This window comes from Nuphar pumila, chromosome 1 (assembly GCF_984573655.1).
Source record: "Nuphar pumila chromosome 1, dmNupPumi1.hap1.1, whole genome shotgun sequence".
Taxonomy (NCBI): domain Eukaryota; kingdom Viridiplantae; phylum Streptophyta; class Magnoliopsida; order Nymphaeales; family Nymphaeaceae; genus Nuphar; species Nuphar pumila.
This window is the reverse complement of record NC_143249.1, coordinates 173,127,124-173,140,898: the sequence shown is the minus strand read 5'-3', so window position 1 is coordinate 173,140,898 and position 13,775 is coordinate 173,127,124. Positions and strand designations below refer to the sequence as shown.

The following is a 13,775-nucleotide window of genomic DNA, read 5'->3' as shown; positions in this document are numbered from 1 at the left end:
TAAGCAGATTAACATCTGTTCTCACAGCACTCCTGCTACTGCCAAAAAAAATATCACGACACATCCTGCTGCTCACGCCTGCTGCTTCCATGAACAGAAATCGTTATTAACATTCTGTTTTCACAGCACTAATGCTACGACAAAAAAAAACACGAACCAGCAGGAATCACGCCTGCTGATATTCATGTTCTGAAAGTGAACAGCCAAATAAGATCCGAGAAGAACTCGGCACCCAGATTCACAACCAATGACAGCATGTTATTTAAAAAAAATAATTTCAGGACTCAGCAGGGAACTTGGCAACAATATTCATGACCCACGATGACAGGCGCACGCAGAAGCATAGAATCACGACATCCAGAAACTTTCAGTTGTTTTTTTTTCAGCAACAACCAAAAACTTTTCATATCCAGATCTTAATGACACACACTCATCGTGTCAAAGATCTATCATCAGAGAAAAAAAAAGGAGCGACACACCTGTTTCCACCTCTTTCAGTTTTATTTGAATATTTTTTTTTGTTGAGTAGGTCGATCACGCTCCCGGGATCTACCGCTCTGATACCATGTTGACGACCTGAAAGCAAATGCAGAAACCGAGAGAGAGAGAGAGAGAGAGAGAGAGAGAGAGAGAGAGAGAGAGAGAGAGAGAGAGAGAGAGAGAGAGAGACGGCTGTAGGAAACAATAGAACCAATACTTTGATTAGGGCTCCTCTCTATGTTAAATAGAGAGAGAGGCCAAAGAAGTGAAATTACACGTAAGTCCCTCATTAGAATAAAAATTCAAATAGCCTCTAGTTTAGGAAAACTTAACCATAAAACCTCTTAATCTCAACAATATTCAAAATGACATTATATGTATCAAGAAATGTGTCTTTTCTAGAAAAAGAGAATTCTTTTGAGAGTGAAAAACCTAAGGATATTACTGAATATTCCTTTCTAATTGATTTAACCTCGAAATTTGGTGAAGAAGATTTCGAATGCAACTTTGACAATGATCAAAGCCCCGTTGTTCTTGACACTCATAGCAAAGACCAAACTAGTAGGGTTGTTGGATTGCAGTATACAAGACAAAGAGTTGGAGAACCGCACCCTCCATGTGCATTAGAAAGGTTCTCCGAAGTTTCTCCATGCCGGGCTTCTAGAATTTCTAGACCTCCCCACAAATTTGTTTCTTATGACTCCTTTTCACCATCACATAGGGTTGTCTTAGCATTAATCCAATCCTACGTTGAACCTTCCTCCTACTCTGAAGCCAAAAATCATAAAGAATGGGTTGAAGCTATGAAAGTGAAATTGGATGCTTTAGAAAAGGCCATGACTTGGTCCTTTCAAGACCTTCCTCTTGGAAAGAAACCTATAGGGTGTAGATGGGTTTATAAAGTCAAAACCAAAAGTGATGGGACCCTAGAAAGATATAAAGCATGACTCGTAGCCAAAGATTATGCTCAAGAGTATGGCATTGACTACGAAGAAATTTTTGCTCCTGTTGCCCGTATGACTACTGTCAGAACCCTAATCGCCTTGGCTTCTGTTAAAAGGTGACATATTTTTCAAATTGATGTCAAAAACATTTTCTTAAATGGGAGGCTTGCTGAAGAAGTATACATGAAAATTTCACCTGGTATTTGTATTCTCACGGGTAAAACTCTTTGTCTTGAGAAGACTCTCTATAGTCTCAAACAAGCACCAAAAGCCTGGTATGACAGGTTTAGTCATGTTATGACAGATATTGAATTTCATTCTTGTTTAACTGACACTGCTTTGTTTGTTAAGAAATCTGATGCAGTTATCATCATTCTTCTCCTCTATGTGGACGATTACTGGTGATGACAAACAAAGAGTGAAAAATATCAAAAGTCTTCTTAAAACTCATTTTGAAATGTCTGATCTAGGATTTTTGAGATATTTTTTAGGAATAGAAGTTGTTTATTCTCCTCCGGGATATCTGATATCTCAATCTAAATTTGCTTTTGATATTGTTTCCAGGTCTGACATTACAGATGAAAAGACGGTGAACACCTCTGAAGTAGTCAATGTTAAAATGAAAATTGATGATGGAGAGCGTCTCAATGATCCTACCTCCTTCAGACAGCTTGTTTGACCACTCTCTTATCTTTCCATCACTAGGCCAGACATTGTGCATGCCTTACATACAACCAGCCAGTTTCAGCATGCTCCCACCTTTGTTCACATGGGAGCAATTTTACGTATTATTAGATATTTAAAGAGTTCTCTTTCACGAGGACTCTTCTTGTCTGCTTCATCATCATTAGATTTAATTGCTTATACTGACGTTGGCTGGGGAGGTGATCCTAATAATAGGCACTCAACCACTGGTTTCTGTGTGTTTTTAGGTGAATCCAGTGTTGTGAAAAGTGTTGAGGCGTAGTGAGGCGCTCCACCAAAATCTGAGGCGAGGTGTAAAGCGTAAGCCTCAATTTTTTTTTTAAAATAAAAAAAACTATAAAAAATATTTAAAATTATAAACAATTAAAAATTGCTTTATTGATAAAGCAACAACCATCGTAAAATCAGTAATTTCACTGGTGACAAAATAATATACATGAAAAACATGATGCATCTTTCCTGCACCAACACCCGTACCAAACCCTATGGGGTCAAGGTATGGCGATAAACAAGGAAGTCCGATTAGAACTTGGGTCAAATTCAAAAGCACTGACTAATATATGGAGCTGGGTATGGTTTATAAAATTTCATGGGGCCCGACCCCAGTTTTGACTAAGATCCACAACTTTTCAATGTAAAAAATATAAATGATATTATTTTACTCGTTATGGTTAGAGTTTGGTTATGCAATTCCTATATGGTTCGACTATGAATTCTCGTGGTAGGTCTCACTAAACTAGAATCCGGACCCGGTACCGGTATCATAAATCAAATTTGGGTTTGAACACACTTGAATCCAACGAAACCCGACCTTTTGACACCCTTAATTCTGGCTCAGATGATTCAAGCTGAGTTTGAGCTCAGCTCGTGCTAGCTCATTTAGTTTAAATAACTGAATTTTTTAAAGGTCCGTGATGAGGATGTAACCATGACCCATTGGCTACAAGAATACCGACCAACTAATTGAGCCAACATATTATTTTTTGTATCACGTATGCTCATTTAGACAATCCTAAATAAGTTGTGTTCGACTAGGCTCGTACTACATGAGCTGCTCAGTCTTGTTTGCTGAGCTCACTTAGCAGTTGGTTTGCCAACTCTCTTCAAAGAGGGTTGTCGTATCGTATCGGCAGAAAATAGATACCTTTTACCCTGAATTGGTTATTTTTAATAAATATAAAAAATACTTAAAATTATTATTTTAATATTAATTTAATAAATTTAACATGTGTCATGTTTTGATTGACATGTAATCTTTTTTAATTATTTTTTAGTCAATTTAAAACTATTCACTTGAGTATTGACATTGGTCATTCACCTAGAATTGTCGGCCAAACAATACAGGGCCGACACAAATACTGAATTAAACTCCCTTTTTCTTGATCCACTGCCAACACCCCCCTAAAAAAATAGGCAATTCTACAACAAATGGATAATATCGAATGCGTATCTGATTCCACCAAAAAAGACTTAAAATATCTTAATTCAACCTTCGGGTCTTTAAAATAATACCCCTGTTTTTGCCTTGATTTGCAACTTCACTTAGGAAACTTGACCTTTGTGTTCTTTCATTTTCACATCCCACTTTTAATCATTTTGGCACGACCCCTCAACCTCAACCCCTTTCCCTCTTCACCTTGGCTGTTTTCACAGAGAGAGAGAGAGAGAGAGAGAGAGAGAGAGAGAGATGAACAACGCGTTCAATGTGTTCAAGGCGAGGGTGGGTATCGAGTGGAGCCCCCACCTATACATAACGTTGGTGAGAGGGCTGCCAGGGACCCGAAAGCTCCACCGGCGGACCCTCGAGGCCCTCCGCCTCCGCAAGTGCCACCGCACCGTCATGCGATGGAACACCTCCACCGTCCGCGGCATGCTCCAACATGTCTTTCTCTCTCTGAATGAATGGATGAATAAATAAGATTAAAAGTGAGAGCCGTATACACCTCACCTTGAGGCGCGCCTCAAGGCGTATGAGGCGCACTCCTTGGGGCATTTGCGCTTTATGCTTGCGCCTCAAGGCACAAAGGCCCTCGCCTTGAGGCGAGGTGCGCTTTTTGCACCTTGAGGCGCGCTTTTAATAACACTGGGTGAATCTCTCATATCGTGGAGGTGCAAGAAACAGCAGAAGGTTTCCCTGTCCTCCACTGAGGCCGAATATCCAGCCATGGCAACTACTACAATGGAGGTCGTATGGTTCCGTCGTCTGCTTGCGGACATGAGAGTTGCAACAACACATGCTTCACGAATGTGTTGTGACAACAAGAGTGCAATCTACATTGCAAGCAACCGGATGTTCCACGAACACACCAAACACATTGAAATGGATTTTCACTATGTCAGAAAGGAGTACTTGAATGAAACCATTGATCTGCCATATGTTACATCAGAATACCAGTTAGGAGACTTCTTCACCAAGCCTCTTGCAGCCCCCCGATTTCACTTTCTCTTAAACAAACTTTCGCTCATTGTACCGTAAGTTTGAGGGGGAGTGTTAAAATGTAAAATATTTTTTTGTATTTTTTTCTTATTTATTTTTTGTATTTTAACTATCTAGTTCAAATGGAACTAGATAGTTAAGGTTTTGGTCAAGTTCCGGTTGGAACTTGACCAAACTCTAGCTGTTGGAGCTAGTCCAACAACTAGAAATCTAGCCGTTGGACTAGCTCCAACGGCTAGAGAGAGAGAGCTCCTTATGAGCTCTCCTCTCTCGTATAAATAGGGGTGCATACCCCATTGTATTTCACTTGTAGAAAATGCTTTTAAGCATTTCACATTTTAATAAAAATCCTTATTTTATTTTTGTGTTTTCCATTTTTACCCTTTTACGGGTCTTGTGTGAAGTGTCTTTCTAGACACTTGTTTGCTTGGTTCAAGTGCTTTGGTGGAACACCACCACTTTCTTACACTAACCATGCCATACATGAGCATGTTGTAAAATATCTAATTGTAATAATAATGTTGGCAAAACTACTCATGTTTACAAAAGAAGCAAACAATTCTTATTTCCCCAAGTTTTGGAAAGAAGGAAGAACTAATGCCAATTGGCTTAATCCATCATAGTTATGAAGACTTATAAAATGACATAAATTAACTCAAGACACTGTGGTGTGACTTCACCTGAATGCAACCAAGACTAGGGTGGATCAAGTATGGGTCTAGGTTTTCAAATGTGACTAATTTATCCTTTTGAATCAGATCTGACTCATATAATTGACCTCAACCTATGTTACATGGGTGCGGGTGCGGGGATTCGGCACTTCCAAAAAACCCGGGTGCGGCAGGGGAAAAAATGTAATATATATATATATATATATATATAAGGGGGGTCCGGGGTTCCCCCCGGCGCGGGGTTATAGGGGGGCAGCGCCCCCCCCCCCGCCCCAAGTTTTTTTTTTTAAATTCTGCACCCCATTTCATAGGGCAATTTTTTAAAAAAAAATCCAAAAAAATGGACCGAAATGACCCTGGGTGCAGTCAACGCACCCAGGGCCGGGTTGACCGCACCCGGTGCCGCACCAGCACCCGCGTCGAGTCGCGTCGACGCGGGTGCGGCACCCTGCTAGCCGAATCCCTGTGACATAGACCTCAACTTTACCTGATACATCTATATCCCTTCCCAACTTCTTGTCTTTTCCCTCCTCTCCTTCAAGAAACTGCTTGCTTCCTCCTACTCAAACCTTCACTTCTATCATTCTTCTCCATATTGATCTTCTTAAAGAGCTAGGCTAAAGTTAGGGTAGTTGATTTCTTTTTGGAAAATATAGAAAAGCTAAGCTTTTGTTGGACATGAGCTTTACTTAGGCCACAAGTGCTTCTACGACTCCAACGATATAGAGATTGCTGGCCTTGTAATACATGAGAAGGCAGCTTAGTGAAGAGTATTTTTTGTTGTCACTCAGCTTGCCCATGTTTTAATAGCACACTTTCACCAATGACCATGGGGTTTAGTCTTTGGCCCAATTCAATATTAATCGGGTATCTTAAGCCTATTGTTGTAACAAGGGAAAGAATTCCTCATAGAGTTGCTGTGCTCCTCCTTTTAATATAGTCAAGTTCTTTCTCCCTTGGGTGGGGGAACCTGAGCCACAAATCCTTGATTGGCCAGGAAACACTGCACAGCTTGGGGTCCAGGAAGCGAGGGCAATGAGCTCGGTTCTGTAAAAAGTCCTTGCAAACAATCAAGTTTTCAAATAACTTGATACTTCAAATGATAGCATAAAATAGCATTCAAATGCTTTACACCACAAAAGAAAAGAAGTGCAGTAATTGCACTGTTTTAATAAAATGTGAGGAGACAAAACTCCTCTCTGTATTACTCTTTACAATGGGCTCACATAGCCCTTATTTATAAGGCTTACCAAAAGAGTCGTTGGGCTATTCCCAACGGCTCTTATTAGAGCTATTGGGAATCAGCCCAACATCTCTAATTTCAAACTGTGTATAACAGTCAGTGGCTGACTGTTGTACACTGTACACTGTACACAGTCAGCTACTGACTGTGTACAGAAATATTACATAAAAAAGAACAAAAATAAAAATGAAAAATTACAAAAATAAGAAAAATTAAAAAGGAAAAATTACAATCATATTAAAAAACATGAATATGCGTAAAATGTAGAAATGGCTAAAATACCTCTACAGTTAATACAAGAAAGAAATATATATTTTATATATATAAGTAGATGGATACATGTACATATATATGAAATATATATATGCATATGTATCTTCTTTGATATATATAAAATATATATAGAAAATACATTGTCTTATGAATTACAATTTAACAGGTTCTCCTCCATACTTTCTTTTCTCTGCTCCCGTTTCGCATGCGCTTCACACGCCATTGGTGCTTTGCTCGCCTTTTATTCTTCATTGGACGGTTCAGATGGACTTCTTGCTATAGTTTATCAAACATTTCATCGCCCAGATCAAATGGAACGTTATGTAATCAAACTGATGGTTGACACTGTAGAGAATATAAAGCCTGACCATTAGAAATATCTTCCTTTTGTTTATCAAATTTCACCAGAATGGCCCTCCAAAAGTCGTCACATTTTAGAAAATTGACATGTTGACTTTCAAAAATGGAAGAAGTGCATGGGGCTGATTCATATCTTCCACATTCCTCTTTGGAGACCCTAGAAGGTGATACGATCGTCTATTGCACTGGTGGTTGCTGGCTATAAGGACTTTGAAAAATTTCTTTCAATGGCTTTTAGAGCTTTTGGATTGTTATCTTTCTTTTTAAACCATGCTTTGCACACAATATGGAAGGTGTTTTTTCTTCTTATTATTTTATACATTACCTATTACATTGTGGATAGGAAAGGTCTAACCTCTTAACTTGTAGGTAAATTGTCATAACCTCCCTTAGCTTTTTTTCTCTTCCCCATCTTCCATCTTATGTGTTTCCTATGTATTCTCCTTTGAGCAATAAGTGGTTGCAAAATCCCATTAACATGGGATTAATCTTTTAGGCTCTATTTGGGAATTGATAGTTGGGATGGGAGTTGATGCGTTTGGTAGAAACATGGTCAAACTACCTTGGTAGTGAATGTTTGGAAAAGTAGCAGATGGGATGGGAGTCTATGCAGCCACATATAACAAGCAACAGAAATACAACTAAAATTGTTTTCATTCTAGCAGCTGGACTAAATTCTCATCATAGTCCAACCCATGCTCTTGAGTGCACCCCTTTGCAACAGACCATGTCCTAAATCTCTCAATGGTGCCATACATTTATACCCACTTGCTGCGAACTATGTTTTTATCCTTGGGGCTTTCAACTACATCCCATGGCCACATTCAAGCAATGTTTGCATCTTTGTATTCATGGCTTCAAGCCTTCAACCCATCTAGTGTTGGTGCATTCTCATTATAAGTTTTTGGTTCTAAATTCCCAAAGAACTTCCAATGAGAACATAATGTTCTATAAAAAATGCCTTACAAATCACCCATCTATCAACAAAATGACATGGTCTAGATGATCTTTATGGTCCCTGGTCAACATGAGTCAAAAGTATATCTTCTCAACTCAGAAGAGCCTTAGCAACTGTTCAGTATTGGAGCTCTCTTGTGCATGCTTTCATCAATAATAGACAATGGGGGGACCATGGCGCTTCAATGCTGTGGTTGTCATGTCACGAGTGGATGAGTTAGAAGTGCAACCAGCGCTTTGATCTTGTCAGTCAGTTCCTTTAAATCCCTCTTGAAATTTGGTCCTACAGGAACCCTTTGTTTAATGATGCCTTGCCGACTATGTCACATAGGTGCGGGTATGGGTGTGGGTGTGGCGATGCGACACTTTAAAAAAACTTGGGCGCAGGGGTTCCGGAGGGCATATATACCTGCATAGCGTTGCGTCGATGTGGGTGCGGCGACCTCTATGCCGAGTCCCTGTGACATAGTGTATGAGATACAACCCTTTTTGCATGCTTGTACATGTATCTGCGTATGTGTAGAGATGTGTATACAAAGGCAGGAGGAAATACCATGTATTGTGAGCTTGTGGAAAAAGTAATGTAACAATGGCATAAGATACTACACCATATACATGTGAAACTAATCATGAAATATAAAGTGCGAGCCTCCAAGATTTAAGAGAAGAAAATTGGGAGTTGACAACATATTTTTAGTTTCAAGACACAAATTTTTTGTACATTTATATGTTTTATATCAGTTTAAGTTTTCTATAGTCACTTGTACCTATAATTATGTACATATATATATATGTTTTATTTCAGTTAAAGTTTGCTGTAATCAATTCTACCTATAATCGACCTAGCAAAAGAATTTTTTTTATTGTTTTGCTTTTTTTTTTCTGTTAAATCTAACTTTGTAGATGAAGTCTACATGTTTTTAGTAGGAACTTACTTTTGACATCTCCATTTCTTCACACACACACACACACACACACACACACACACACACACACACACACTATTGAATCTATATCATTATATATTATTGCAAGTTCCATGTTTTTCTTAATTTTTTTTTGTTGCCCCAACTAGGCTGACTAGTCTGGCCTAGGGCTTTCCCATGTCTGCCATGTAGGCTCCAACTAGTACTTTTGACTGCATATAAAAGGATCTCGTATGACTTCCAGCTCCAGACTTGCTTGCATCATCTTTTGGGAACATCACACTTGGGCAGCATTACACATATAGTGTTAATGAGTATATCCTGTTCTACAATCTAAAGCCATTTGATTCTTTTTAAAGTATCTTTAGTTTAGAGTAGCTTAGAGGTTAGAGCTGTCATGTGATATTTTCTGAAATTTAAGATTGACAACCAAAATCAGGACTCAGGTATAGTCCTGTTGGATTAGACGAACTTGGTTTGATTGCATCCATGTGACCACAGATGTGGACATTTCCGACTGTGTAAGGTATCATAGGTCGTGTTGTTCTGTCTTTCTTCAAAATGATCTATGGTGATATCTTCTCTGTTAATTTTTAAACTAAGTAGCTACATTGACTGCCTCACAAGATCTTAATTGTAACGAGCTTTATTTTTTAAAATACAGCTTCACTATTTTTTACATGGCAAAGGAAGGAGACGAGTGTAGCTTCTCTCCACAGGATCCAGAGGTTTACAAACCCATCACTTTACCTTTCCAGAAAGGCCTCGGTCAGAAGTTTTGTCAGCCTTCAGGGACTGGCATCGATCTTGGATTCTTTGAATTGGATGATCTCTCGAAGCCATCACCTGATGAAGTCTATCCTCTTGTTATATCAGCCGAAGCGTGCTCACTGCCTCCTGCTACTAAGCCACATGCTCAGATCACTCTAGCAGTCCTTGAGAAGAAGGAAGGTGGCGAGTTTCAGGTGAAGGTCATCAAGCAGATACTGTGGATAGATGGTGTTCGTTATGAATTGAAGGAGATTTATGGTATAGGCTCATCAAGTGAAACAGAGTTCGATGATGATCCAGGAAAAGAGTGTGTGATTTGCTTGTCTGAGCGAAGGAACACAGCAGTAATGCCTTGTCGACACATGGTAAGAACTGGTCTTTTGAAACCATAGATGATCTGATATGGGATTTGGTGGCCTATGTTGATTTGAGAGGAATCTGAATAGAGTTTGGACCAGAGTTACCGGAAGCTTCTTAGGTAGGTGGGAAGCTCGCTTCCCGGAAACTCGCTTCGGAAGAAGGATACTCCTCGCTTCCGAAACTTTATGGGAATCTCGATTCCCCCACGCTTCTTCTATGCTTCCCACACACATGGTCTATAGGGATGGCAATGGACCGGGGCGGGGGTGGGGGACAGGGTCTCCACCCCCGCCCCATCTCAAGATTAGAACCTCCATCCCCGCCTCCATCCCCGCACAAGGATGGATTTTAACCTCCATCCCTGCCTTCATCAACGTTTCATGCCCTCCATCCCCAGTTCAAACGGGGATGACCGGGGCCCGTTTTCCCATAGTCTATTGCCATCCTTTAGAAGGACTGGGGATGGGGCGGGGCAGGGCTAGGCAGATCGTGGCGGGGACGGGGCGGGGCGGGGAAAAGTGTAAGTCCATCCCCGCCTCCATCTCCGAACAGGGATGGATTTTAACCTTTGTCCCCGCCTCCATCCCCGTTTCATACCCATCATCCCCGGTCCAAACGGGGTGAAGCGGGGCCCCGCTTTCCCCCGGTCCACTGCCATCCCTAATGGTCTATGCTTCCTATATGCTTTTCTCACATTTTTTTTCTTCATGTTTTTCATATATTTTCTCTCACGCTTTCCCTCACTTTCCATATACTTTCTTTAAATTAGTAACCATCATTGTTAGATTTTAACAAAAAATTAACTATTTTACTGAAAAATCACGAAATATAAGAATGATCAATTTTATCTTAGTTTTTATTTGTTCTTGTTTGATTCCTATCCAATTACCATATTGCTTCATTTTTTAAATATTTTGCTTTTAAATTGCTACTTCGCTACCCGCTATAAATTTTAAAATGCTTCGCTTCTCGCTTCCGCTTCCCGCATCGTTTTTTGCTTCCGCTTCCTAGTTTGACAACCTTGGTTTGGACACTGCTCGTGGTTCAGACTGACTTTACCCAAGATTCATTTTTGTACCTTAGACAACCATGAGAAGGCAGTCTTGGTTATTCTGCTTCATTTTAGTCTTGGTTATTCGGCTTTATTTTTCTGTTTTTATTTTGTTCCTTTTAAGTGGCCAAATCCACTGCACACACACACACACATATATATATATATGTATATATATATATGTATATATATATATATATATATATATATATATATATATATATATATATATATATATATAGAGAGAGAGAGAGAGAGAGAGAGAGAGAGAGAGAGAGAGAGATGGTCCACCCACCAAATGGTCCATCCCTTGTCCTCCACTTCAAAAAGTGTATGTTAGATATATTTTTTGACAAATCTAACCATATGGATGTGATCTCCATGGTTGAAAACATATGAATAAACTCTTGAAACAAACTTTTTTGATGTGTAGGTAGGATTTTATAAGGATTAAAAAATCAACGGTTTTAAAATTTCTGAAAATTTTTATTTTATAAAATCTTTCATACACATAAAAAAAAACTTTGATCCAAGAGCCTATTTATATGTTTTCAACCATAGAAATCACATCCATATGGTCAGATTTGCCAAAAAATATGTATTACAGATTTTGAAGGGGTGGACCATCCCTTCTCATATATATATATATATATATATATATATATATATATATATATATATATATATATGGTTAATCTAACATTAAACTAGTTGGGTTTAACATTAGATGGATTCAACCTTATTAAAATAATTAAAATAATTAAAATAATTAAAATAATTAAAATAATTAAAATACCTTTGAAAAATGATATTTTTTAAAATGCATGGTTATTTTTTTGGGCATTATTGGTCTTTTGAACTTAAGGGTATTGAAAAGTCAAACACCTTTTTCAAAAAAATAAATGAACCAATCAAAATTACCTTTTTGACCTCAAAAAGCAACCTTGCATTTTAAAAAATGCCATTATTTTAAGGGTGTTTTAGTCATTTTCGTAAGGTTCAATTCATCTAATGTTAAACACAACTAGTTTAATGTTAGATTAACTTTATATATATATATATATATATGCTCCGGTGCTCCGGGAGCACCTACTCTCACTTACTAGAAATCATAATTGTAGGTTGCAACTTCTCAATCAAACCTTATAGATGTACTTAACATAGTTTATTTGATAAAAATCATGTCTTTTGGACATAAAAATAAAATTTTTTAAGTGATGAAATTTTGGTATATTGTGAGCCATTGATTTTTTGAAGATCATAAAAAAACTGCATGTATGTCATAATCACATGTTCCAAAATTGTTTTCCACTAAATAATGATTGTCGATCATAACTGTAAGGTCTGATCAACAAAAATTGCTCAAATTTTTTGAAATTTAAAAGCTTTTATTAGGTGGGAGTAGGTGCTCCGAGAGTGCGCTATATATATATATAGGTTAATATTTGGTGCCTTTGAAGTCACCAAATTATATGAAATTATTGAGTTAAAAATCATAGGTTTAAGCTTTATCGACTCAATCTGACTACATAGATGTGTTCAGTAAGGTTTGTTTGCTAAGGATCAAGCCTTGAATCATGTTATTTCGATCCAAAAATATTTTTTTGAGTCATGAAATTTTAGTGCATCTTAGACTGTTCAGTTTTGAAGCCTTTAAAAAACCTGCTTATGTGTCACAATCGTATGATTCAAAACTCACTTTCCACCAAACAAACGTTGTAGATCACATAGATCACATCCGTAATATTTAATTTACAAAAAAGACTAAAACATGATTTTCAGCTCAATAGTTCCATATAATTTGGTGCTTTCAAAGGCATCAAATAATAACCCTATATATATATATATATGATTTTACTATGCTGACTTTTGCTTCTATGGCCTTGCTACTGCATTGTTTTCTGCAGTGTATGTGCAGCGAGTGTGCAGAAATACTGAGGCACCAATCAAATCGGTGTCCGATATGTCGTAATCCTGTTGAGGAACTCATGGAGATCAAAGTGTAAGCTTGAACGGTGACTGAATGTTGTGTATATTGCATGTGCTTGAATTGCTAGTTATGTCTGATGCTATTCTTTTGTATTGCTTATATATCTCCATGTGTGTAAATAATTTATCAGATTGGTATTTTTTTCTCTTGAAAATTTATTTGAGGATAATACTGATAGCACAGAATAAACAGAAATGGTAACGGTTGTTTATTATCAATCCAGTTCCAGTTTCTTTGTTTACCATTCACAAAACATGAAAAATCTCAAGAAATTCATTATCAAATTTCACCATATTGTGATTGTAACACATTCTAAGGATCCAAGTTCTTTTCTACTATTGGTTTTCTTTATTTTTATGATTTCAGTGTTCCTTTTTTTCTTTTTCTGGGATATGATTGTTCAGAATTTTTTTCTTCTTTTATTTTTAGATCCAAGTTCCTTTTGTTTTTAATCTCACGAGGCTTTCCTTGCCGAGAAATTCCTGAAACTGAGATTTGTCGTTGTCCATTTTGATGGCATGACAATGTAAAAACAACTGCATCCTCAATATTTTGATAAAAGAAAGCTTCGTCATGGCAGTCTGCATGACTCCATGGATTCACCCTC

The 13,775-nt window shown here is 38.0% G+C and overlaps 1 protein-coding gene across 1 annotated transcript in view; it reads left to right on the top strand.

Annotated features, from left to right (window-relative positions):
• The window catches only part of LUL4 (RING/U-box superfamily protein), a 33,792-nt gene extending 20,380 nt beyond the window's left edge, over positions 1 to 13,412 (top strand). The window contains exons 2-3 of the mRNA XM_089999941.1: positions 9,661 to 10,132; positions 13,086 to 13,412. Coding sequence (XP_089856067.1) covers positions 9,661 to 10,132; positions 13,086 to 13,184 — 571 coding nt within the window. The 3' untranslated portion in view covers positions 13,185 to 13,412. The remainder of the gene's footprint in view (positions 1 to 9,660; positions 10,133 to 13,085) is intronic.
• The last annotated feature ends 363 nt before the right edge of the window (positions 13,413 to 13,775 follow it).